The 26,811-nt window shown below is 58.3% G+C and overlaps 2 protein-coding genes across 4 annotated transcripts in view; one reads left to right on the top strand and one right to left on the bottom strand.

Annotated features, from left to right (window-relative positions):
• Positions 1–23,925, top strand: part of SYNGR1 (synaptogyrin 1) — a 28,136-nt gene extending 4,211 nt beyond the window's left edge. Inside the window, exons 2-4 of one of the 3 annotated variants that reach the window (XM_058568332.1) lie at positions 13,631–13,868; positions 15,251–15,396; positions 19,879–23,925. In XM_058568332.1, coding sequence (XP_058424315.1) covers positions 13,631–13,868; positions 15,251–15,396; positions 19,879–20,100 — 606 coding nt within the window. In that variant the 3' untranslated portion in view covers positions 20,101–23,925. Of the gene's footprint in view, positions 1–13,630; positions 13,869–15,250; positions 15,397–16,874; positions 17,620–19,878 lie in introns of those variants that run through there. The other 2 variants (XM_058568333.1, XM_058568334.1) reach the window with 2 other exon arrangements.
• The window catches only part of RPL3 (ribosomal protein L3), a 197,843-nt gene that overhangs the window by 37,241 nt on the left and 133,791 nt on the right, over positions 1–26,811 (bottom strand). The gene's annotated exons all lie outside the window — the stretch shown is intronic.

Here is a 26,811-nt window from a genome sequence, read left to right as displayed (position 1 = left end):
TCCAGGAGGCTTGGAAAGGAAATCCACTAGGGAGTATGTAGCCACCTCTGCCAGGGGACTGTGGAGGGCTTCCAGGGGGAGGTGACTCCTGAGCTGAATCTGATAAAGAAGTGGGGAGGGGCGTTGCAGGTGGACAGAACAGCACGTGCCAATGTCTGGAGGCCCGAGGTGTGAATAGGTTTTAGAGATGATGGTGAGTTCTTGGGGGCCCCGGGTGTGTGAGTAAGAGTAAGGAGTCAAGAGGCTAGGCGGGGGTGGGCAGCCCAGGAAAGGCCTTGGATGACAGCTGCACAAGCTGGACCGCATCTGCGGGCCATGGGGAGCCACAGAGGGGCCTAAGCAGAGAAGAGGCATGTTTCAGAAGCTCCCTGTGGCTGCCATGTGGACCGTGGCTTGAAGAGGGCTCTGGGGGCAGGTGTCCTGGCAGGAAGTGTGTGGTCTCCTCCAGCCTGTCCTCTCCCAGCACCAGGCACGGCCTCGTCACTTATTTAGGGAGCTAGATCCATGCAGGCAGGTCCAGTGCTCCTTTGGCATTTATCACTGACAGTGCTGGAATCTTCCTCGCCTCTTCGCCTGCCCATGGCTGACCCTCCGCTGGTCCGTCTCTCTCGGGTCTAGGGTGGGGTCGGGCACAGGAGGTCTTCGGGAGATGTTGGCTGATAGGTTTCTGCCGCGTGTCTTGGGCATTGCCTCGTGTACAGTGGGAGTTTGGGGAGACTGGGAGAGCCCGGGGTTTGGATCGAGAGCAGGAGCACCAGCGCGGGACCTGGGAAAATCCCAGGCCTCTCTGAGCCTCCGTGACCTCATCTGTAACATGAGGTTGGAGTGCCTGGGTTTGGGGCACATGTGAAGGTTTGTGCAAATGGACGTGTAAAGGGCCCATGGTACAATCCGCCCCTCCTAGGCACGTGGCGTCCCCGTCAAGTGGGTTTTGTTGCCCCACTTTAGGTGAGAAGCTGAGGCCCAGAGAGGTTAGCTGGAGTTGCCGGGATCGCAGCCTACGCTGACTTCGAGGATGGGGCCCCGCTTCCTGCTTCATTTGGGGAGTCCCTAGCCACACGGGGAGTCCCACACGGCCCGCTGTGCAAAGCTGTTCCGCAGGCCTGAGCCTGGGGAGAAAGAACAAAGGCTGAGGCAGGAAGGGCGGGGAGGAGGAATAACCAGGAGAAGGAGGGAGGAAAGGGAGAGGCAGATGGCAGAGCTGGCACGGGAGCCACCCTTGGCGCCCAGACCTGAAGAACCAGCTGTCTGGTGGGAGGAGAGGCAGGCAGGGCGCTGGGAAGTGCCTGGGCCCAGAGGCGTCGTTCTGCACTGACTCCGACCCTGACTTGAGCAAGATGCCACTCTCTCTGGGCCTCAGTTTCCCCATCTGTCAAATGGGAAAAGCATAGTCAGACTGGACTAGTGGTTCCCAACCTTTCCACCCTCAGAGAACCCCACTCATGCTCCTAGTGGATTGTAGGCTGGGAACTTTTGGACTGGTCGGTCTTTAAAGATGTGATCAAGAACCACTGCCCCCCAAGGCTTTTTGGGGGTCTGCAGTGGGGGAACCTGGGCCCCGGGTCCATGCACGTGAGCAGAGCAGTGTCAGCTGGAACCGGGCTGGGCGGCTCACGCCCCTTGTTTCTGGAGGAGCCTTCCCTTCTGGGGATGGGATTTTGCTCAGCTCCCCTCTGCCGGGGAGGAAGGTGTGGGGTACAGGGGACTGCGGGGGAGGGGTGGCTGTTTGGCTGGGACAGCACCAGGCTGTCAGACCGAGACTGTTTAGAACTCGATCATCCAGGAACGCCAACAAGCCGGGGGTCCTCAAATAACTCACGGTCCTGGGGGCGAGAGGACATGGCCCGTGTCTCTGAACATCCCTAATTGTAAATTGCACAGTAACCTGGCCTCCCCCAGGACCCTGCTGCCCCGGCAGCCCCTTAGTGGGGCTCTTCTTTCCCTCATCCCCTCCCTCAGCTGGGCGTGGAGGTGGGGCAGGGGCCTCCAGCTCCTGGGGCTGCTTCCAGCCCATTCTGCCCCAGCTTTGAATCTCATGCCAGCCCTGGATCAGCTACTCCTCTCATTGTAGGCCAGCAGAAGATGCTGACCCTGGCCGGGCACCTGCTCTCTCCAGCCACACTCCGGCCTCCACTTCTGGGCCTCCCCTCCTCCCACAGTCGCGTCCTCACCTGCCTCAGCCACTCTCGCCGGGTCTGCCCCGGGCCCGGCCATTCTTTCCAGGAGCTGCACACACTCAGATGGCCACCTCTCCCCACCTCTCCTGTCTCTCCAGCTCTGCCCCTCACCTACCCCCATTCCAGGCGTCCTCGGGGCTGGAACCTCTGAGCCGTTGACTGTCCCGCTGTGTGCGGGCCCTCACCCCGGTCCTCCCGTCCCCGTCCCCAGCCTGGGCTCCCCAGCGGTCTCACCCAGCTGCTCCCAGCTCCAGCCTTCTGTCGCTGCACTCACCTGGCACAGCTCTGCTTACGTCCACCCTCGGCCCCCTCCCCTGGGCTCCCTCCTGTCTGGTGGCCCAGGCCAGCCTCACTGTGGGCCACTAGACCCCACCCTCTCAGCTACTCAGGGACTCAGATCCAGCCACGGTCCCTGTCTCCCCCTCCCCCTCCCCCGTCCCCCGGTTCACCTCCACTCTGGTGCTTTCCCGTCAGCTTACAGATGTGCACGGGCGACATTTCCATCCCCTCACCTGTTCCTCTGGTCCCTCAGGAGATGCGTCTGTGGTCGCCGTCTCCAGTGTTTCTCTGGTTTTCTCTCACGTGCTCCCAGCTCAGGCTTCCTCCCCGACCTCTCCATCATCCGTGACCTTCACGTTGCCAAGTCCCGTGGCCGATGGTTGTCAGTGGCTCTCTCAGCCGCATCGAGCAGGCAGTGAGGGGTTTATCTGTCCTCCCGCTGGGTCCCACAGCCGCAGGACGGGGACACCCTGTCGTCGTCTGTTTCATTGCCACGTCGAGCACGTGCTGGGTACCTGCTCTTTGTCGAGGGCTCACAGCCTAGGAGGGAAATGTGGTGGAGACACTAGTTAAAATAGGGAGGTGAGAGGAGACCCAGAGTGAGGGGCCCTCACTCAGGTCAGGGACAGGGAGGGGACAGTGGAGTTGAGATGAGAGGGAGGGCCCCCAGCGGAGAAGGAGGAAGGAGTTCCAGGCAGAAGGAACCGCATGGGAAAGGCCGAGAGGTGCTGCAGAGCAGCGATGGGAGGCTGCCACCCTTGTAGGCTGTAGGCTCTAGGGAGTGGGGACCGCGTCTGTTACATCACTGTTGTATCCCCAGTTCTAGAAGGTGCCTGGCATCTCGTGAGGGTTCCACATGTGCGTGAACGAGGTGGGAAACTACACTGCTCTGCCCTCCTCCTTCCACCCACCATCCCCATTCAGGTCTCCCACCCAGCCTCAAGGCCCAACTCAATCATCACCTCCCCCTTGAAGCCTTCCAGGGTTCCCCCCAAGCTGCTTTCTCCTCCCCACTTCCCTTGTCCTCTTTGTGAATGGCTGAAGAATTCTCAAAGCAAAGGGTTTTTCCCTCTTTTTGTCTTACTTTTCTAGAAGGTGAGGCAGGGCCTGGGACGAGATTATCTCTCTGAAGGCCTGGAATTTCCACGGAGGGAGAGAAACAGTGATCACTCTCAGGCATGTAGGGCTGGAGGACAGAGAAGAGCCAACAGAACTGGGTGGTTAACTCCACCCTCTTACCAGTTGAGGGACCTCACAGAGCCTCAGTTTCCCCATCTGTAAAATGGGGACAGCAGTGCCTCCCTCATGGGGCCGTTGTGCACTTGTTCCAGGGGTGGCATTGCTCACCACCACCCCTCTCCCCGCCTCAGAAAGGGCAGAGGTGGCAGAACCTGGGGGAAGAAGGACTTGGGGTGTAGAAGGTTAGGGGGTGAACATCCGGATACTCTGCCACCGAGTGTGAGCCCTGGCCCCTCTCTGGGTCTCAGTTTCCCCCTTTCTGACGAGGCCCCCAGCCCCCTTGTGGTTTTGCAGCCGCAGGAGGGTGAGGATGGGGACAGTGGGGAGGGAAGGGGGGTCTTGCAGATCACCGGGGCCCAGTCTCAGCACCTTGGGGACAGAGGTCCGCTCGCCCAGGCCCCTGCCCAACAGAGCGCCCTCCCCGCCCCCGAGAACGCGCACGGACAGCTTGCAGGAAGATTACGGCTAATCCCCAGCAGGTCACTTCCAAGGCTGCAGGACGTAGTGCCAGGCAGGGGAGGAGAGGAGGGACCCCGGAGACCCACCTGCCCTGCCTCGGCCCTGCGGCTCCGCGGGGCTCTTCAGGAAGCCGGGTGGCTGCCCACTGCCCGTCATGCGCCCTGCGGTGCCTTCGGCCGTTTTCCTCACATGACCCTGGGGGAGGCAGGGCCCCGTTCCCATGAAGGGGGGCCCTTCACAGCCTGACTCATCCCTCAGAAGCATGGCTGCCCCTTTCTTTGCTCAGCCTTTCCCTGGGCCCAGGAGGCAGGATGGAGGACTTGGGCGGGGACACTGGCAGGAAGGCGGGTTCAGCTTGTGGTGAGGGAGAAGACTCAGCAGCCCCCTTGTTAGAGAGTGAGCTCCCTGTGGTCAGAGGTGTGCAAGTGGGGAGGGTGTGAGCCAGGGATGCTGAGGAGGGAATAGTCTTTTCTCTTGACTCCTGTGCTGTCTGTGTCTCTGCCCATCTATCAGGCCTGCTGTTCGCTCCCCTTGAAGCCTTTCCTGACCCTCCCTCTGGGTCTGGGAGTGAGGCATACACCCAACAAGTAAAGAATAAGTAGGAAAAATATTCTATAATGATGTTATCAAGAAAATAAATGGAGGTATTGGAGAATATTATAGATCTGGGAGTCACGTCTAGAGGACTTCTCTGAGGAGGTGTCTTTCACTGAGATTTGGATGTTGAGAAGGAACCAGTGGGAGCCAGCCAGGATCTGGGGAAATCTAGGGAACAGCCAAGTGCAAAGGCCCTGAGGCAGGAATGAGCTTGGGAGGGAGCGAGAAGAGTGGTGGGAAGTGTGTCTGAGAGGAAGGCAGGAGCCCTGGGGGTTGTGGGGATTGAGGGGACTTCACTGTGGGGTGTCGGAGGGTGGGGAATGGAGCAGGGGGTGACGTGATCTGACAGGTTTAAAGAGACCACAGCAGCTGCTGTGCAGGGGGTGGGAGTGGACATACAGGGACTGGGACGCTGCTGTCATCGCCTGGCAAGAGGCGGCAGTGGCCGGGAACAGCCTGGGGGACGGGGAGTGATTTGAGTTATTTAGGGAAGGATGGAGAACTAGGCCCGACTGCCAGATTGGAGGGGGTTCGAGGCCAAGCCCAAGGTGGGAGCCAGAGCTTGGACGGATGGGGACGCTGGAGGCCACTGGGGGCTGGGAGAGCCCGGAGGTGAGACCAGCGGCCCAAATAGGGGGGCAGAGCCGGCCTAGGGGCTGGACTTGACCCTCCGCCTGGGAAGGGCCTGTGAGAGTTGGGGTTGGGGAGCACCCCTGGCTGCCGCCTGGAGCCGGCTTGGAGGAGTCGAGGAGGCCGAAGGGGAGGCTGTTCTGAGCTGCAGCCTAGGAGTGAGCAGCGGCCAAGACTACGAAGTGGAGAGTCAGCGAGCAGTCAGCTGGCCGCCTGCAGAGTGGGGCAGGGACCGGTGCACCTAGCTTAGGAGCAGATGTCCCTGTACAGGTGAGAGACACTGTACAGGTGCCATGTGGAGCTGGCGGGACCAGAGGCCGTGGGCTCCAGACTCGGCTCTCTGCAGCTTACCTGGGGGAAACTCGGCACGTGCCTAGAGAGGTTTAAAGCCAGGCCTCTGGGAGCTTCCCGGTGGACAGCAGTGACCTCTGCCCCTCAGGCTGGCTGGGCCTGGCTCTCCTGGAGCCGGGTCAGCCTCGTGCCTGGCGGTGGCCCAGGCGCAGCCTGCTAGCTCTGCGTGCAGATGTGGAGTAAAGTGGGCCCGGCTCCTCCTGCTCTGTGGGTGGTGACGCGGCTCGGGACCGCAGGTGTCCCTCCTGGGTGTCACGCTGGTCCTAGAGTCTGGGATCTGGAATTCGCTCCTCCATGGGGAGGCAGCTGAAGGTAGGGGTCTGGCTCACATTCTGGAATGGGCTAGAGGGGGACAGGTGGGCAGGAGGCCCCGTGCCCTGCTTACCTGCTACAGGCCTCTTTGAGCCTCAGCCTCCTTCTCTGTGAAATGGGCTAAGGAAGCCTTGCCCTAGGGGGGCGGTGTTTTCAAGTTTATTTTTTCTTTAGAGGTTTTGATGAGGATTAAATGAGATGATTTTCATTAGATGCCCCCAATCCATGCAGGGTCCTCATGGAGGCTGCGGGCTGGCTCAGGGTCTCGTGGGGAGACAAACCCATAAATGAGTCCCAAGCAGAGTGTGTGCAGGGTCCGGGTGGGGGAGAGTGACTGGGAAGGAGGGTGTCCCAGAAGGCAGCTGGGAATCGCCACCTCCCAGCAGGGTTTTGAAGGGTTAGAAGGAGTTTGCTCCTATTTGAAAGATGGAAAAGGTGGGGAAGGGCATTCTGGGAGGTAGGAACAGCTGGTGCAAAATTATCAAGCAGACTGTGTCTGTGCCAGCCCCGGCCCTCTGGGATGGCTGAGTGCGATGGGGGAGGAGAAGGGGGGCCAGAGCGGGTCTGGCAGTTCTGAGGTCTCCGTTTCTGTGCGTCACTGAATCCACTAGCCCAAGATCCTAAAATTCCAAGATTCTGCGATTCCTTCCGATGTGTTTTCCTGAGTTTGACACAGCTCTGTTCCAAGTGCCATCTGGAATCTCTTTTTAAAAAGACTAGCATTGGATCATAAAAATGGTGGAAAAAAACAAGAACCTCGGCCCGTTTACCTTGGTGCTTTCTTTTTAGCATTTTCTTTCTTTCTTTCTTTTTTTTTTTTTTTGGTGAGGAAAATTAGCCCTGAGCTAACGTCTGTTGCCAATCTTCCTGTTTTTGCTGAGGAAGATTGGCCTGGGCTAACATCCATGCCCATCTTCCTCTATTTTGTATGTGGGACGCCTTCCACAGCGTGGTTTGATGAGCGGTGCGTAGGTCCAGGCTGGGATGGAACCCACGAACCCCGGGCCGAAGTGGAGCGCGTGAACTTAACCACTACACCACTGGGCCGGCCCCATTTTTTTTTTTTTTTTTTTTTTTTAGTATTTTCTTTAGCGCGAGGGAGAGTTTGCTTTTCCTGTGCCTGCTGAGGACCAGTGCCTCCCTGGGTCCTCCCGGAGGCTGCCCTCCATCCCCTCTTGTTTTGGGCGCTGGACCTGCCTCTGCAGACCTGTCCCCCGTCACCGTCCCCAGCACAGATCCGCTTGTTAGGCGAGTCTTCCCCCTGCCTCTGCCTCTGGCCAGCGTCGAAGTTCATTCTGGTTTAATTTCCGGTTCTCCGGTGGCTGCTGTGTGCCCCTCGCTGTCCCTGCAGATCCGGCCTTGGTGAGTCACCCCGGGGACCGCCTGACTTGGAGCAGCAGCTTTGGGTTCAGAGACTCGGCGTTGAGTCTGGATCCACCCCAAACCTGCTGCGTGACCGGGCGGGTCCCGGACGCGGCTGTGAAATGAGAATGAGGACCGGACCTCGTGGAGGTCAGAGCGTGTGGTTCAGCCACGCAGCTGGTCCTGAGTGGGTCCCCCTCCCTCCTCCCTCGGACTCTGAGCTACTGAGGGACAGAAACCGAGCCGTGCCCTGCTCCTGGGGGCTCCCTCCCACCCGGGTGGGGAGACGGCAGCTAAATGGAGATGTTAACCCAGGGCTCAGAGGGTCCTGGGGGAGTTCGGGAGACCCAAGGGACGGGTTGTGTATCCTTGGCAACGTTTCTTCCCTTCCCCGAGCCTCAGTTTCTCCATCTGTAGTCTCTCAGGCCTGGTCCAGGGGAGGCTGCCTGTCCTGGCCCAGCCCTGTGGCCGGCAGGGGACCTGGCGTGCAGGCCCCCGTTCTGATTATCTTCACGCCAACCCCCGCACACAGCTCCCTGCCCTCCTGCTCTCGCTCTTCCTCTCACTCCCCGCAGATGTGTCACATATTCTGGGGGCCTCACCTTCAGACTATATCCAGCACCCCACCCCTTCTCACCATCACCGCTGCTGCGCCGCCCCAGCCCTCTCACCCCTCACCGGGGCCCTGCGTGGCCCCCAGCTGGTCTCCCTGCTTCCCCTGTGCCCCTACAGTCCTTTCTCTCCATCACATGAAGTGGCTCCTGAACTCACCCTGCCCCTCAAGGCCCTGGGGCCAGCCCCTTCCTACCTCAGTGACCTCACCTCCCTCACTCTGCTCTGGCCATACTGGCCTGCCCGTGCCTCCTCAACACACTGAGCTTATTCAGGCCCCAGGACCTTTGCACTTGTGGTTTTTTCTCCCTGGAACCTCCCTCCCAGATATCTGCAGGGCTGTGCCTCGCTGCACTTGGGCTGCTGCTCAAAGGTCGCTTCATCAGAGCCCCGCCCCCTCCAGGTCACCCGGTCTGTCTCCTCCCTCCCTGCTTTATGCTTTCTCAGGACACTTGTCAGGACTTGGGCACAAATTTGTCGGCTTACTGTTATCTCCCTCAGTGAGAGCAGGGGCCTTGCCGCCTCCACAGCCTCTGGCACAGGGACTGGCACATACCAGGGGCTCAGGAAACACTGTTGAGTGAATGAACAACCAATGGCAAACCCCAGTTCTCTGGCCCCTGCGATGAGGCCTCCCAGGCCCCGGACGCAGTGGGCCCTGTGGGTGCAGAGAGGTCAGCTCCCTGGACGGCACATGCCGAGCGGAGGGGCCCCTGGCAGCTCGCCCCACCTCCCCCGGACACGAGCAGAAGAGTTAGTTCCAGCTCAGGACCTCGGCGCGGTGAAACAGTCTTCCAGAGAGGAAACAGTGAACGGGGCGGGGTGAGAAGGTGGGGACGCGGGTGGTGGTGGGGAGGCCCAGGTGGGCGGGGCCGGTCCCTGCACGGCCTGGGCCACCAGCCCTAGAAGCTCAGAGTGCACCCAGAAGGCCGTGGGGAACCTCCGTGCTGCAGGGTGCAGACCGTGGTCCACAGAGCCATATCTCGTCACCCCCCTGTGACCTCTCACTGCATGTCAATCCCGTGTCCTCGCTGTGGCCCCCCAGGCCCTGTCCCCCTCCCGCCCCCTCCCCCGCCCCCGTGCTCTCCAGCCCCAGCTCCCTGGTCACTGCCCCAGCCACCACCTCCTTCTCCACCTTCGGCCTTTGCCTTTTCTGTTCTTCTGCCCAAAACACGCTTCCCCCTGATCTTCGCAGGGCTGGCTCCTTCCCGTCTCAGCTCGAAACTCACTGCTCAGGGCCCCCTTCCCTGACCACCGCCGCCTCCCCCCAGCCTCTGCCAGCGTCCGTCATTGCCTTAATCGTCTGCTCCGCTTGTTCAGCGTCGGTCTGGCCTTTCTGGGTGCTACTCCACGTCCTCTGCTCCCTGCACGCACGACCGCATTCACTCCCCGCAAGACGTCAGGGAGACCACCAGGCGCCCTTGTCCCACTTCACAGATGAGGGAACTGAGGCTCAGAGAGGGTAGGTCGCTGGCTCAAGGTCCCCCCGCTGGACAAGTGGCCAAGCCGGGATTCAGCAAGCCCAGGTAATCTGACTCGGCTCTTGCCCGCACTCCCGCCCCTCCCGACAGCTGCCCGCAGCAGGGTCTGCACGGACGGCCGTGTTACCCCTGGACCCGCCTCCCGCACAGTGCCAGGCGCAGAAGCCGTTGTCCTGTGGTGAATGCCTGGCCCAGGCATGTCTGCGGGCGCCGTGGGATGGAGAGGCGGCTGCAGCAGCAGGGAGCTGGCGTGCAGCCTCCTCCCTCGCTCTGCCTGTGGTCCCCGTCCCTCAGAGGGTGTTTTCATCTTGCTCCTCACCCTCCTGGGGAACACGTCGCTTCCAGCACAGTCCTGTCCGAGGACTCCCTGCTTCCCTCCCCTAAGAGGCCCCGTCCTGATGGTTCCTCCTCTGCTGTCCCCAAAGCCCGGACTTGCGCGGCCTGCTTCCCCTCCTGCCTCCTCCAGGCCTGCTTGTGGAAGCAGGTCCACCCTTGTTCCCACCTCCGGCAGCAGTGGTGTCTCTTCAGCCCCAGGGAGTGTTGTCTGTCAGGAGGTGCTGCCCAGGAGCCTTCCTGGCCTCTCCCTCTGTCCCGGGGCCTCAGGAGAGGGGAGTTCACCCTCACTACGCTCCTGCTCTGCACTGGGCACTTCGTGTACTTCTCCCATCAGCCCTGCAGGGAAGGCTGATTTTTACAGAGGACCAGTCGGAGGCTCAGAGAGGTTAAGTCACTTGCCTGAGGCCACACAGCATGAGCATCAGGCCAGGGATTTGGATCCAGCAGGTCTTTGTGATTCCTCAGTGTCTGAAGTCTCTCCCTAATCAAGAGGCTTTTGCATTCTGCTGGATCGGTGGCATCTGGTGACACTGGGACAGGGCCTCAGAGTTCCGACTTGGCAGTTTTCTGGTAGGAACCTTGGACTGGTCTCGGTGCACAGGTCCCAGGGGCTGTGTGAATGGCGGTCCCTGGAGTTGTGCAGTGCACAGCCCAGGCAGCTGGCTGTCAGAGCCTGCCTTTGTCTCCAGTGTCCAGTATCTGCCTTGCGTGTCTGGACCGTGTCAGTAGCCCAGGGGTCCCTTTGACAATTGCTGTGAGGTCAGGACTTCCTGTCACTCCCCTCCAGTGCCCCGGGGCACCAGACTTGGCACTCCAGTAACACCGCCTGATGCTTTCCTGTCCTCCACGCCCTTCTCCCTGCTGATCCCCCATCTCTGGAAATAGCACCCCTTCTTCAGGGCCCGCCTCCTGAGGCTGCGGGTCATCTTGGTCGGGTGGAAAAGAGCACGGGGCTGAGAGACAGGAGAGCCGGGTTCAAGTTCAGCTCGTACTGCTGGCAACAGCGTCACCCCCTTTCCGAGCCTCAATTCTCCTCCTCTGTTCATCGAGTGGGTACCACTTGCCTCTGCTTCGCGGGGCGATTGTGAAGATGCAGGACCTGTGACGGGGCAGGGCCGTGAGCCGGCAGGCCTGGGTGGGTCTGTGGATGTGGTTCTGTGTACATTCCCAGATCAGCAGCCTTATGGCTCACGGGCCGCTTCTGCCCACGGCTGCACCAGGACGCGGCCCCACCATCCTTTTTTTCTTTCTTTCTAATTGCAGAAAAATTCACATAACATATAATAAACCATTTTAAAGCATACAGTTCAGTGGCATTTAGTGCGCATTCACAGTGTTGGGCAACCACCACCTCTCTCTGGTTTCAAAACTTTTTCATCACCCCATAAAAACACTCCATGCCCGTTAAGTAATCACTCCCCATTCTCCCCTCCCCCATCCCGTGGTAACCTCCAGTCTGCTTTCTGTCTGTATTTTGTCTATTTCAGATGTAGTATATATAAGAGGAATATAATATTGACCTTTTGTGTCTGGCTTCTTTCACTAGTGTTTTCTTTAACTTCTTTTTTCACGTGTTTTAAGGTGCATCCAGTTATAGCACATATCAGAATTTGTTCCTTTTTATGGCTGAATAATATTCCATTGTATGGATATGCCACAACTTGTTTCTCTGTTCATCTGTGATGGGTATTTGGGTCAGAGTCCTTCTTCTTTTTTTTTTTTTTTTTTTTTGTGAGCAAGACCAGCCCTGAGCTAACATCCGTTGCTAATCCTCCTCTTTTTGCTGAGGAAGATCGGCCCTGGGCTAACATCCATGCCCATCCTCTTCTACTTTATCTGGGACGCCGCCACAGCATGGCTTGACAAGCGGTGAGTAGTGCACGCCTGGGATCCAAACCTGCGAACCTCAGGCTGCCAAAGCAGAGCGCACACACTTAACCACTGCGCCACCAGGCCAGCCCCTAGAAGCCTTCTTAACACAGTATTGTGAGCCGATGATCTCCAGACTTTCGATCATGCACTTCTTCAGGAAACATTTTTGAATCAATCCTCCCATTAAATGTGGACTTATTTGTTCCATATATATTATTACTACACTGATATATCCAGCACATTATAAAACCTGTGTCAAGTGTAGACCTTGTAAAAAGATCAGATAAAGTAACATTTCTCATGTTTTTTCCCACACCAACCCTGGAGTCACTACCCACCATGGGCGTTAGGTGAGGGTGGAAATGTGCGTGGCTTGTATTGAAATTATAGTTTCTATTGTAGAAAATTGGAAAACACAGAGAAGTGGAAAATGGACAATAAAAATCCCCTCTGGCCTTCCCCTCAGGCTCACTGCAGGCCACACCCGAGGCTCTGCTGCATGCGTGTGTGTGTGTGTGTGTGTGTGTGTGTGTGTGTGTGTCCGTGTGTCCATCGGGGCTGAGCCTCCTCAGCCTCACACAGTTTCGGGGAGGTGAGAGGCAGGAGCAGAAAGCATGAACTTCAGAGGCGGGGCTCCTGGGTTGAAGCCTGCTCTGCCACTCCCCAGTTGTGTGACTCTGGGCATGTTAACCAAAGCTTGCACCTTCACTGCCTCATCTGCAAATGTAGATGATACTGAGTGTGTTAGTCAGCTATTGCTGCGTAACAAAGTACCCCCGAAGGTAGAGGCTTAAACAACAAACATTTGTTACCTCACAGTTTCTGCGGGACAGGAATCTGCTTAGCTGGTTGCTGCCGCCTCAGGTCTCTCAGGTTGCTGTTGCGGCGTCAGCCAGGGCTGCGGTCTCCTCTGAAGGCTGAGGGTGGAATCGTTTTCAAGCTCACCCATGTGATGCTGGCGGACTCGGTTCCTTGTGGCAGCTCACAGTGTGGCCGCCACTTCCATCAGAGCCAGCTAACGAGAGGAGGAGGAGAGGGCGAGCAAGAGGGAAGCCAGAGTCCCCGTAAACTCCTCGCAGAAGTGATATCCTGTCACTTTTTGCCATATTCTGTTAGAAGCAAATCCCTGGGCCCAGCCCACAGTCAAGAGAACAGAGATGGCACAGGGCGTGAATGCCAGGAGGTGGGGTCACGGGGGGCCGTCTCGGCTGGCTGCCTCCCCAGCTGAAAGAGACTGTTGCAAAGGTTGTGGGGGTTAAATGAGGTGCCGCGTGTCACACACGTGGGTCATGCAGGTTGCCCTGTCACTGGCAGGATTGGACTGGAGTTATTCTTTCATTCGTCACTCCTTCCACTTGCCAGGGCCCGGGCAACAGTGAAGGGTCGGACCCAGGACGGAGCTTGAAACCTCAGCAGCCCATGGCTCCGCAGAGGGGCCGGGAGCACCAGATGGGGCTGGGCAGGTGCCAGCATCTGGAAGAGTCAGCTGGGAGGTGGGGCCTTGGCAGGTTCTCCTCCCAGGAGGGCATGAGACCACTTGTTCTGGGAGGCTGCGTCCGGTCCTAGGGGAACCTTGGTGTCAGGACCCAGGAAGACCTCTCACGACCTGGCTGGCTGGAGGGGAGGAGAGGAGGTTAGGGCCAAAACTATGGTCAAAGGGCCCTCAGTGCCTGCAGCTGAGGAAAGAAGTGATTATTCCCTCCTGTGCTGTGTGACCTTAAGCAAGTTGCTCACCCTCTCTGGGCCTCCCCTCTGAAATGCCTGCTTAACACCAGCCTTGTGGCTGTTTGGAGTGAAGAGGGCTCACAGAGGGGCAGGCAGTAAGCCGAGGGGGTGTTGGCAGCTCCCCCTCCTCCAGGGCTGGTACTGCGTGGGGGCCGGGTCTCACGTGCACCCTCTCTGCCCCTGCCCCTCCCCCCCCAGTTGTTCTCCATCGTGGTGTTCGGCTCCATCGTGAACGAGGGCTACCTCAACAGCCCCTCGGAGGGAGAGGAGTTCTGCATCTACAACCGCAACCCCAACGCCTGCAGCTACGGCGTGGTGGTGGGCGTGCTCGCCTTCCTCACCTGCCTGCTCTACCTGGCCCTGGACGTGTACTTTCCGCAGATCAGCAGCGTGAAGGACCGCAAGAAGGCCGTGCTGTCGGACATCGGTGTCTCGGGTGAGCCCCGCCCCGTGGGCACCCCCGCACGGCAGTCTGCAGAGCGCTGTCCCCGCCACGGCCCCTTTGTCCTCACGCGCACCTCTGAGCACACGAGGTGCAGGTGGGCGAGGGGACAGACTTGGGGCCACGTGGCTGACAACAGGGAGGGGTGGGACTGGGGCTGGCCTGAGACCCCAGAACAGCCCACAGCTCCTGCGGGGAGGGGAGCGCGGCCTCTGGAGGAGTCGTCTCTTTTCTCAGTGGCCTCTTCCGGGCCACCTCTCTGGTGGGGCCCCACGAGAAGTAAACAAGGGGGGCTGAAGGCCCCGGCACAGCTGGTGCCCTGGGAACGCCAGCCAGACCCGGGGAGGCTCAGGACTGGAGCTGGGGAGCTGACGCGACCCCCTGCCCTTGCCCTTCAGAAACGGCCCTGGGAGAGGTACCCTGACCTGCGTCCCCACAAGTTCTGAGAATCTGATTGGTTGGGGGTCAGTGAGGCCTTGGCCTCCCTGGCCTGAGGCCATGGTCTCAGGTCTCTAGTTGGGACCTCCCCCCAGGTCCAGGCGTGGGACTCTCAGGATGAGCCCAGCAGTGAGGCCTGGGATCCCTTAGACTTGAAGGAACTGGAAGGAAATTAATAGTTCTCAAACTGTGTTCCAGGGAGCCCCGGGGTTCCCCAGCACTGCCTCTGGGAGGGGCCAGGCTCTAGAGTCCCCCAGGCACACACGCACTTTATCCTGAGCAGCTCCTGCCCTCTCTGGGTAGACCCTGGGCACCCACAGAAGATCTTGTTGCCACAAGTCTTCCACTCCTAAACCCCCAGACCTCGCCTCTCAGAGGGCCCCTCACTAACCTCAGGGCGTTGTGAGGCTGCAAACTCATCAGAGGGCGAGGCTCAGCCCACCTGGTTGAGCCGCCAGCCTCGCCCCAGCCTCCCCTCATCCTGCCCCATGGTCGGGCAGGGGGTCGGGCCGGTGCTCCTCCCAGATTGCTGCAGGCCTCAGGGGTGGGCCAGGGGTCACCCAGGGGTTCCGCTGGGAAATCTGTGTTCGACTGAGGTTAGAGAAATGCCGGCCTAGGCTGAACTGACTTTTCTTTTCTCTCCGTCTCCCCCTCCTTCCCTCCCCATCACTGCCCCTGGCTCTCCCCGGATCTGCTCCCGGCTTTGATCTCTGCTCGGCCTGGCTGGCTCCTTTCCCTGGTCTCTCTTCCGCTCTGCCTCTGCACAACCTCTCTGTTCTCGCCTCACCTTCCCTGTGCTCCTGTTTGCCCCCGCCCCACCTCTCCCGTTGGGGGTGGGGGAGCGTGGGAGACATGCTCTCGAACCTCTCCCTGGTCCTCGGTTTACCATTTCCTCTCCGTGTGTGGCCCGTTCTGCCTGGCCCTGGTGGACACCCCAGCCGTCTGGGCCTTCCTGTGGTTCGTGGGCTTCTGCTACCTGGCCAACCAGTGGCAGGTCTCCAAGCCTAAGGACAACCCACTGAACGAAGGGACGGACGCGGCCCGGGCCGCCATCGCCTTCTCCTTCTTTTCCATCTTCACGTGGGTGAGTACACCGCCCGCCCAGCCCACACTCACCTGCCCAGCCAGGCTCCCTGGCTGGCAGCCTTCTCAGCACCGCCAGGGACTCCATTCTGCTTCCTGGAGTGCACTCGTCCCCCCGCTTCCCTCCTCCACGCTCACGGCAGGCTGCTCCCCAAGGAAGGAGACTGTAGCCAATTGCCAGCGAGGACAGTCACGTGGTGATGGCAGACCCTCGCTTAGGGGCAGAGCACCCTTCCTGTGCTCAGGGACCCCCTCCCAACCACTCCGGTAGTTGGGTGGTCAGTATTTATTTCCCTCTTTTACAAACAAGAAAGCTGAGGCCTAGATGGGAAGATAAGGCTGCAAGGTTCTGAGGCTGGGAAGGAGCCCAGGCCTGGGTCACGTCTTGGGGCTGCCTCTAATTTTCCGGGCCTCTGTCTTCCCATCTGTAAAATCGGAGATTGGATTTGGGGGGGTGCAGTCACAAACTCAGATGCCCACAGGGCAGGCAGGACGTGAGAAGGCAGGAGTGGGCGGGGGGCATGTTCATGCCCGTCCTAAAAGGACACCGTCTCCTCAGCCCCTGTTCTGAAGCAGGAATGGGCACCCACAGAGGCCAGGTCTTCCTATTTTTCCAGAGAAGCCAGAAATCTATCTGTATGTGTTAGCAATGTATTCAAATTAAAAAATATATATTGTATGGGTCAAAGAAAGCATGTGTCCGGGCACACCTGGCCAGAGGGGACCCCTTTGTGGGCTCTGGACCTGGTGGTCTCAAGTACCCACCAGCATGACGGCAAGGCTGCCCCTCTTTCCCGCCAGTTCCAGGTCATCTCAATGTATTTCTTCTTCTTTGCTCATCTCCCTCCTGCAGATATCTGGGGTCACATCGGCTCAGTGCCCCCATCCCAAGGGTTCTCCCCTCCCTACGTGCAGCCCCCTCCCCTCCAGGCCCTCCACAGTCCTGGGCCCAGCCTTCTGCAGGGGGGAGATGCCGGGGCTGTATGCAGGCAGCCAGCCTTCCCTGTCCCCCACCCTCCTGGGCCTGTCCTGGGGCAACTTCTTCTCCTTTTGAGGGTCCCTGGATATCCATTTTCTCCTGGGAACCCTGCCCCCCACCCCCTACAATATTGGGAGCTAGAGTTGGGAGGAGGAGACCTATGGTTTAGGCCCCAGCAGGCCAGTTGTGGTCACTCCAGCTCTCCGTGGCCTCAAGCCTGGGCAGGAAGAACCAGGTGACCCCAGGGATCTCAGACCAGAGCAGGTGCCCCGCAGTGGGGGGCCTACCCAGCCCTGCAGGGAGGAGTTTGGAAGCAGCGAGGGCTGAGATGGGGGTGGGGCTCACAGAGGAGGAGCAGGTGATTGGACAGCAGGACTTTTGGGGGCGGGTCTGAAGGTCTGACTGACAGGTGCCCACAGCCGCTGAAGCCAGCCTCCCTGCTGGCCCTTTGCCCTTCCCGGCTCCTGCCCGCTGGCCTCACCCGTGCTCTCTCCTGGCAGAGCCTGACTGCAGCCCTGGCCGTGCGGAGATTCAAGGACCTTACCTTCCAGGAGGAGTACAGCACGCTCTTTCCCGCCTCGGCCCAGCCGTAGGCCTGCCCGGCTTCCAGAGCAGGGAGCCCCGTGTCAGGCCCGGTGGGAGGCTGTGGGGCACCCTGGGGCCTGGAAGGGCCAGAGTGCCAGAGCACGCGGGGCAGCAGAAGTCCGGCCTGAGAGGCCAGTTAAGATGCGCCCTTAGTCATTTGCTGCCTCCTCTGTTTATTCCTCATGTGTCCATCCATTTAGTAAACATTTATTGAGCAGCTGTCTTGTGCCTGGTGATGAATCAGACAGGGTCCCTGGCCCCAGGAGCCCACAGGCTGGGGAGGGGAAGACAGACAAATGGAAATCTCCCCCAAATGGGCTGCCACGGGCAGCTAGAGGGTTGGAGGTGGCTGCATACGTGGGCTGCCAGGGTGCGGAGCTGTGGACAGTGAGAGCCTGTCCTGAGCTTACAGTCCCCATGGAGGCTGGCTGCCAAGGGGGGCCTGGCTGAGGACATTAGAGGACTCCTGGCCCGGATCTACTCTCATGTGTTGTGTGACCCTGGCAGATCCCTGCCCCTCTCTGAGCCTCAGTCACTTCCCTGGACTGAGGAGTGATCATGGGCCAACCTCTCAGGGCTGTTGTGTGGATGAAACAGAGGCTGGCACGGGGCTTGGCACAGAGATGCTCAATAAATGGAGGCTCTTTCTTCTTTGATTCATTCACTCGTTCTCCAAGGAGTCGGGGGCACCTCCATAATCTCTGCTTTGGGGATGATTCACATGTGATGAGTCCTTATTCTTGCAAAGGACTTTGGCGTCTGGTCCTACACGGGTTCCCTCCTTGGGGCCTCAGCTGCCTGGGCAGGAACCCACTGATCCCTCCACTCTGCAGGAGTTGAGCAGGTAATGGAGCACAAATGGCCCCCAGAGCAAAGCACACAGAGAGTGAGCGTCCTGACACCAGAGGCATACAAGTGCAGACTGCCTGCTGCACGGTGAGGAGGCTGCAGAGAGTGTACCTGCTCTGAAGAAGCAGGGTCAGGCAGACCACCAGGTCCCTGGGTTCTGAGCAGAACTCCCAGCCTCGCTTCCGCACCCCCATCCAGCAGGTGCCCACGCCTCTTCCTTGCTCCTGTCTTGTGGCCCCTTGAACTGGATGGCTAAGGGAGGCCTTGGCTCAGTGGGGGCAGAGGAGTGACCACAGAGAGCACTAGGTGCCTGTAGCCAGAGGCCTCTCCCTGGAAGGGTCCGCAGAGGTCATCTGCACCAGCCCTCTGCCTCCGCGCAGGAAGCCAGCCTGGACAGTGGAGCCAGGGAGCTCCGGGAGAACCAGGTCTGCAGGTGTTCATCTCGGGGACTCGCTCATTCATTCCCTGTGTGCTCTAGTGGGCTTGCCGATTGCTCCAGGGTGCTGAAGACCTGGCCTCTACCCTAGGGGGGCTTCTCAGCTCCTGCTTCTCCAAGCTCCTGTGTCTGAGCCCCCGGCAGCCAGGACCTCGTGCCCACAGAGTGGAAAATACAAGAGTACCTCACCTGGTTTCCCCAGTCTAGCTCCCCTTGGCCTGGTCTGCCGTTCCCAGGCCCCTGGCACTTTGCTTGCAACATCCACTTCCCGGGAAGGGCTGCCCCTCAGAGCTTTCTCCAGTGACACAAATCAAAAGTTAATGCCTAGTCACTGGGCTTCTGGAACTTTCGGGAATAAAACGCCAAGCACACTTTGCTCCCTGAGTCTACCCGGTGGCCCTTTTGGGTTCCTGGTTGACTTAGTGCCTTGTCAGGGGGCTGACCAAAGGGAAGGAGATACGGAGGGCTCTGGCCTGGGAAGGGGCGGGACCCCCGTGTTCAGGTCTGGCTCTTAGCATTTTTCCATCCCAGGCAGATTACCTGGGCTGGAAAGATCTCTGGACAAGGTTTTCAATATAAACCTATAAACTGTTTTTTTAATGACAGATTTAATTTATTCTCTAGCTTGGTGTGGTCAGTGTCATTGTCCTTGATAACAATGTGATTGCTTTTACCGAGAAAGTTTCCCACCTAGGCATGTATGCTGTAGACAAGTCTTTGCCAACTGGATCCTGTGAAGAAAGGGCTTCAGTGGTCAGATAAGGTTGGCAAGTGTTGTTTGCCATAGTTTCCCCTTGGGGATCCCAGCACACATTAAATAGTCAAGGCTCTGACAAGTCCTCTGATCCTGAAACTTGTTTCACTCTGATTAACTCAGTTTCCCAAACTTGTTTGACCAAGTGTTTCAGTTAGAATTAGGTTCAGCAGCAAATGACAGAAATCATGCGTAACAGTGGTTTAAATGAAGTCCAAGTGTGGAAAGACAGTCCAGGGCTGGCATAGTGGCTCCAGAGGTCTTTAGTGACCCAGACCTCTTCCATCCCTACAATTTGGCTCATGGATCTTGTGGTCCAGTATGGCAGCTGGAGCTCCAGCTATCACATCTGCATTCCAGGCATCAGGTCAAAGGGTGGGACAAAGAATGTGGGGTGCCCCTTGGCCAGAACTTAGTCATATGGCTACGCCTAGCTGCAAGAGAGACAGAACGGCCTTTAGGAGATGCCAACAGTTCTCTGTCCCAAGAAACTTTTTTTCCCCATTCCACGTGACACCCCTGAGAACACAGTTTGAGAAGGATGTTGTGGGCCTTTGGGCCATGTTAACACTCCACAGTAGAGACCTGAATTTCTGGTGGCGCAGAGTGACCTCTGGGACTGGGGGACATGGGGCAGGTGACTTCTGAAGTTCTTTCTGGCTAGACAGTGTGGTTCTGGGCCCCTTGAGGGCTGGCTGCAGGGATGGCCTGCCTTCCTCCGTCAAGCTTGGTTTCATCGTTGGTGCTTTGTGCTTTGAGGATATTTAACCTTCTGTTGCCTGTGTCCTGAACTAACCACCACTAACCCGGTGCTCTTGTCTGTCTCTCCCCTAACCATCCCCTCCCGCCTGTCCTTGTTCCCACCGGCCCCCGTCCCCAGGCGGGCCAGGCTGTGCTGGCCTTCCAGCGGTACCAGATTGGCGCCGACTCGGCCCTCTTCTCCCAGGACTACATGGACCCCAGCCAGGACTCCAGCATGCCTTACGCCCCCTACGTGGAGCCCAGCGCCGGGCCTGACCCCGCCGGCATGGGCGGCACCTACCAGCAGCCAGCCAACGCCTTTGATGCCGAGCCCCAGGGCTACCAGTCGCAGGGCTACTGAGCCGCAGTGACCGCCTGCCCCCCGCCTGCCCCCTCCCTCCATACCTAGCCCCCTGCTCCCTCCCTGGCTGCCCTGCCCAGCACCTCATCAGCCTCCGGGTTCCACAGAGGTCCAGGGCAGCTCGGGGTGGGATGGGGCAGTAAGGTGGTGGGGGGTCAACATGTGTGTGCAATTGTGTCCAGCAGGGGCCTGGGGGGTTTGCATTCATTCACTGTGTCATCGAGCATTCATTGAGCGCCTACTGTGTGCCAGGCCTGTGCTCGGCTTGGGTGGTGAAAGAGAAATGGTCCCTGGAAAGGGAGAAGTCAGGATGTGGAGGAGGCCCTGTTGGTACCAGAGCTGGGGGTGGTGGGAAAGATGGAGGGGGATGATGCCGGGAAGGTTTGGCTGCAGGGTGAGTGTGAACCCCCACAGGACACTGGGGGCTGTCCCCTGCTGGAGTGGCACAGCAGCCCTGCAGGAGTGTTGGGGCTGTCTCCATTTTATGGTTGAGGAAACTGAGGCCTGGAGAGGTCAAGGTCGCTCACCCAAGGTCACTCAGGCGGCCAGTGGTGGAGGTGGGGCCAAGCCCAGGCCGCCTGACTGCAGACCACCCTCTGTCCCCCGTCCTCCTGCCTCCCTGTCTCTGAGCCTGGGGCTCCACCACTCAGTGCCACCATCCCTCTGGGAGGCCCTGGGGACCTTAGCTCATGAGACACCCTGATTCTGCTGCAAGCCAGGGGCCTGTTCTGCCCCGGCTGTCCCCCCAGCAGGGCAGCCCTGCCTCCAGGCCCTTCTCCTCACATCCCCAGCGGCCCCTCCCCTGGCCTCCTCCCAGGCTGGGAGAGCCAAGAGGCTCGCCTCACTCACGTGTTTCCCGGGTTCTGCGCCTGTCCCACCGGGAGCTCCAGTGCCCCGCCTGTGGCCTCCCGAAGGACTGACCACTGTCCCTGCCTCTAGGAGGGGCTCACTAGGTCCTTGCCCAGGGCAGGGTGGAGGAGGAGGCCCAGAAGGGGGAGTGACTGGCCCAAAGTCACAGTGAGTGAGTGGCAGAGCTGGGCTGGCTGCCCGGGGCTCTTGCCCCAGCCACCCAGCAGGTGCCCCGATTCCCTGCCCTTGTGACCTCCCAGGAAACAGAACTGATCTGGGACACTGTGTCATCTTTCCCTCAGCCTGCGTCAGCCAGGGGTTCAGGGGCTGGAACAACCAAGGGCATGGAGGGTCCTTCCCCTGGCCTTCCAGTAGGCCTGCCGCGGGGCCAATCTCCCTGTACGAGGCAGAGTAGAGGGGACAGGGACTCTGGGCCCAGCAAGGGCAGCCTGTGAGCTGCTACTGTGGGACACACTGCCCCCAAGATGAGCAGTGAGAGCCTCTGGGGCATGGTAGAGGCCACTGGCTGTAGGGGAAAGGGTAGCAGGTGTCCCCAAAGGCACAAGGAGGGTTGTGGGGGGCAAGGAGGGACTCTTGCACAAGATGGGCTCTTCACTGAGCCTTAAGGACAGAGAGGCCTGGAGGGTAGAGAGAGGTGTGGGGAGGCCTGGGGCCCAACGCCCACCAGCTGGTGCCTCAGGGAGCAGGGCAGGGGGATTGTGGGTTGGCACCTGCGGGGTGTGCCCACTACCAGCACCCCATGCCCCCACAAGAGCCCTAAGGGGCCGGTCATATTCACTCACTTGCCGGTTGATTCAGCAATTAGGGGGCACCTGTGTGGTGAGGTCCCTGTCCTGGGGGAGCTGACAGTCCATCAGAGACGAGCACTAAAGCAACAACTGGACCCAGGGTCCCTTACGGGGGCGAAGCACGGGACAAGTGCACAACGGGCTGTGGCTCCCCTAGGAGGGGCCCTGAAGATGGGCAGGAACTAGCCTGGTAACAAGGGAAGGAGAAGGAACTTCCTAGGCAGGGAAGTAGCATTGTTGTCCCCACTTAACAGAAGGGCAAACTGAGGCTCGGAGCATGAGTTAGCAGTAGAGCACAGATCTGAACCAAGTCTGTGCAGGTCCTCCCAGGGGCAGCAGTGATGGGGGGACACCAGACAGCGACAACAGCTGGTTGTTGCTGACTTCAATTTTCCACTTCTGGGGAAGGGGCTCTGTCTATGGTTCTTCCCCCCAGGTGGCCCAAGTGGGGACAGGATGGGGTTGTGGTGTCCACCAGGCTGAGCAGTGGAACCTATGCAGGACCAGAGGTTTTTGAAGCAGGTGAAGGTGTGGGCGTGTTTCTGGCCGAGCGATGTTCTGTGTCCAGGCAGGAAGCTGTGAGAAGTCCTCCCTCTCGCCCATTCCCCACCAAAAACCTCCCTGCTGATGGGCACTGGAGGCCCCAGGGCGCTGCCCATCTGTGCTCCCTGGGCACTGACCCCTGCCTAGTGATGCTGGGCTGGAGGGCAGGGTACCATTTAAGCTTCACACAATCCCTGGGTGTTGATTACAGACGCCCCCTGCCGCCCCAGCCTGGGAAAGTTTACAAGACCTCTGCCAAGAGCAGCGGGTGCTGACTCATCTCACTCCGCATTCCTCACTCGTTGGGGTACAGCCCAGACACAACCCCACCATCAGGCTGGGCGCTGGCAGGGGCCGGCCCATGGTGGTGAGAAAGGGCTAGGGATGCTGGAGGGCAGGATTTGGGTGGGACCCAGGGCCCCTGACTTCCCTGCTGGGAGGCTGGCAGGGAAGCCCTGCTCCTTCTGTTGGCTGAGGACAGCCCCTGGAGGCCCCAAGCTTAGAGCCTGTGCTCACAGGCCAACGGTGTCCCCTTTTCCTTCCCTGCTGCCCCCCTCTGTCTCTCCCTTGCTTCCAAGCCTTCCCTTGGACAAGGGTCCCCTGCAGTCTGACCTTGCAGAGTTTTGGCTCCCTCCTCCCATCAAGCACAAGAGAGAGCCCAGGAGAACTGGGTTGCACAGGAGTTTAGAGCTGCAGGGACCCTTAGAGACGGCGGAGTCTGGGCCAGGAAGGCAGCGACTGACCCAAGTCAAGCACAGAGCTAGAGGTTGGGATCCAGGTTTCCTGCCTCTGAGTTGACACTCATCCTGCGCAGTCACACGCCGTCCGGGTGCGGCTCCTGGTCCACCTGGGGTGTGACAGTTGAGGGACTAACTCCCAGGGGCCTGGCATCCGCTCCCCACTCCCACCTTCCCTGGTGATTCTTGACCTTCAGAGACTCTTAGGGGTCCCAGGCTTTCCCCATGTAACCGAGAACCCCCACTTGTGTGACCCCTTGGGGGCCCCCCAACCTTGGCCTGAGACCCCTTTGATTCTCTAAGGAGCATGAAGGAGGAGCACCCCTCCTAAGAGTTTGTGGGAGGGTAGGCTGGTCCAGCCATCTCCCAGCGCTGCCCCTTGCCGTGACACTCCCCGTCCCCTGTGCCCACAGCCCTGGTCTGGGTGCCCTGGCCCCTCCCGCAGCGTTACTGCCTGTGTATAGTATAAATATATATATTTTCTATATGTAAGATGTATAATATAAGGCTCCACAAATATATCGGTGTGTGTGCGTGTGTGCAGTGAATGGTGGTCCCCACCTTGGGCCCCCACTCTGGACTCCCCACCACCTGGTTAAGTCTCTCAAGAGTGAATCCAGTGGCCCTGTGGCACCCTCCTTTATGACATCTGTCCATTCGTGATGAACCAAGTAAAGGTGGTGACTTCTGGTGACACAGTAATAAAGGAAAAATTCAAAACCCACCAGCTGGTTGCAGCGTGCAGCGTGTCGTGGTGGTTTTTTTTGTTCCTCATGAGTGTGGCTTGGGATTGCCCATCCTCCCTGTCTCCCCTGACCTGGGACACGCTTTATTTGTTCATTATTGTTCAGTAGAAAGTGAAATCATTACAGCTGAAGCTGACACCCTCCAACTTTGCATGTGTGCATGCACGCACATGGGCATACACATGCACACACCCTGTGACCATTCCCCATCCTGGTCCCTTCCCCAACCCCCAGAGGCAAGCAAGATTAGGAGCTCGGCCTCATTCCTTCCAGACCATTCCCGTGCTCTTATGCACACGTATGTTTGCAGGATGCTGTTTTATTTTATTTTTGTGTGTGTGTGAGGAAGATCAGCCCTGAGCTAACATCCATGCCAATCCTCCTCTTTTTGCTGAGGAAGACTGGCTCTGGGCTAACATCTGTGCCCATCTCCCTCCACTTTATATGGGACGCCACCCCAGCGTGGCCTGACAAGCGGGGCATCTGTGCACACCTGGGTTCCGAACCTGGGCCGCCAGCAGCGGAGCGTGTGCACATAAGCACTACGCCACGGCGCTGGCCCCTGCAGGATGCTGTTTTTAAAGTTAGTGGCCCTGAGCTGGCACAATATTTATCCAGACCCTATAAAGTGCCAGACGCTGCCCTGGGCCCTACGAGTTCAACCATGAACGAGGTAGATGGCCCCTGCCCTTGCAGAGACGGTCTTCCAGCAGGGGAGACGGGCGGTAAACCAACATGCCAGCAAAGATGTGACTTGTGGTAATTGGAGAGAAAGTCAGGAGATGCGGTTAGACCTGGGCTCAGAGCCTCTCCGAGCAGGTGACACTTAACCTGAGCTCTCTAGGATGAGCAGGGGTCGAGTGGCAACGAAGTGGGCTAGTGAGCATTCTGGAGAGAGGAACTAGAACGCAGAGACCCAGTTCAGGGAAGAGCTTGGGAGCCGTGGACGCCCAGGAGACAGTGAGGAGGGGCAGGCCGGAGGGTCCCACCGCGCAGCGCCTTGAGGCCTCTGTGGGAGGTTTGGTTCATACTAAGTGATGTGGAACTCACGGAAGGGCGGGTGACCATCCTGGTGTGTGCTTTAAAAAGCCACTCTCGTGGTCAGATGGCAGTCAAGGGGCTGCTGCCCATTGTTGGGACAGGAAGGTCACCATGGCGTTGGGGAGAGTGGAGGCAGTCAGGATATGTTTGAGGAATATATCTGTAAACGATGGGCGGAGTAAGAGGGGTGAGGTAGCTGTGAGAACCACCGCCGAGTACAAGAGGCGCTGGAACTCAAGACCCGAGGGGAGGAGCAGGTGAGCCGGGCCTCCGTGTGGGGCTGTCAGTCACAGTGCTGGCCCCGCCCACACCCCATGACTAAGCCAATCAGACTGCTTCCCTCCACAATGGGGTGGCGCGGTTGGTCGATCCAGTGGGAGGAGGCACGGATTCCGAGAGAAAGTGGAGAGCGGCGGGTTCCTGTCCAACCGGGTCCTACCCGCCGTTTGCTTTAAGGAGGCCTGAGGGCCGCAACTGCTTGCAGTCAAGAGCCCGACCGCCCCCGGAAGGCCCGGCCCTGAGGCTGCTGCCCGCCAGAGGAAGCGGACCCCTGGGACACAGAGGGGCCGGGCTCCAACCGCTGGCCAAGCCTCCCAACCCTGCTCCACGGGGCCTCGCCTGTAACAACCCCTCCCCGAGAGTCCCCTTCCCCGCCAGGCTTCAAGATTAGTGGGATTGTGATCCACCAGACAGCAGGGCAGACGTGCGGAGTCACTGTTATGGTTATCATTACCTAATAGTCGCACCGCCCCCATTAGCACTTTCTGTCCTGTCATCATTATTCAGGTATTTCCTCCACTCTACAGTTACCAAAGCACTTGTCACATACGTCACCTGCCAAAGAACTTCAAAAGTCGGAATCCAGTGGATTCGGATCTGCCACCTTGGGGGGTCGGGAGGGGGGCGACTCAGAAGAACGAGTCTCAGGGGGAGAAGACGGCTCCCAAACGGATGAGGAGGACGTCACGGTGCAGAGTGTCAGCCTTCCAGGATGACCAGCCGTCCACAGCGAGATGTGGGTTTTAAAAAGTGATAATGTGATGGCCTTTCATCGGATTTGGAGGAACTCAGTAAAAGGCTGGTTTTAACAGGGGAAATATGAAATTCGGGGAAATATGAAAACCCTTTCAAAGAAACACTAGTTTTCAGAATCAGGGCCCCTACATAATTTGCAGGGCCAAGTTCAAAATGAAAATGCAGGGCCTCTGTTCAAAACGCAGTAAAAAAAAAAGAGCAAGGGCCAGCCCGGTGGCACAATCGGTTAAGTGCACGTGCTCCGCTTTGGCGGCCCGCGGTTCGTGAGTTCGGATCCTGGGTGCACACTGATGCACCGCTTGTCACGCCATGCTGTGGTGGTGTCCCATATCAAGTAGAGGAAGATGGGCACCGACATTAGCTCAGGGCCAATTTTCCTCTGCAAAAAAGAGGAGGATCAGCATTGAATGTTAGCTCAGGGCTGATCTTCCTCACAAAGAAATATATATATATGTATATATATAGTGCAGTTAAAGGTACTAAAATGCAAAGCTTTTTCCTTTCAAAATATTTTTATTACTTATAAAATGTAATGGGGTAATAGTGATACATGAGTAACACCATAAACTTGAAATTGCAAAAAATAATATTTTGTTGTCATAATTTTATATAATACAACAAATAATAATACCTTGTTAATATGATACCTGATTAATCATTAGATTTTTCTGGCTCTCTTTTCTGCAAATTCATTTATTAGGTCATCAAAATGTATACATTTGCCAACTTTCTTTCAATTGATGTAATTGAAAGCTCCGACAGTCATTCCTGGCAAATGCAAGATCACAAATAATTTTTTATAATTTTTAATTTTGAGAAGGATCTTTCTGCTGATGCAACTGTTACCAGAGCTGTTGAGAATATTTTATAGGCTGTCACATTAGGAGATGTTTCCAATAAATTATCTCAAAATATAAATTTTAGTACATCTAGAGATCATGATTTTTCCAA

The sequence above is a fragment of the Diceros bicornis genome, chromosome 25 (genome assembly GCF_020826845.1).
Source record: "Diceros bicornis minor isolate mBicDic1 chromosome 25, mDicBic1.mat.cur, whole genome shotgun sequence".
Lineage (NCBI taxonomy): Eukaryota > Metazoa > Chordata > Mammalia > Perissodactyla > Rhinocerotidae > Diceros > Diceros bicornis.
The sequence above is the reverse complement of the archived record's forward strand: the minus strand, read 5'-3'. Positions and strand labels throughout refer to the sequence as shown.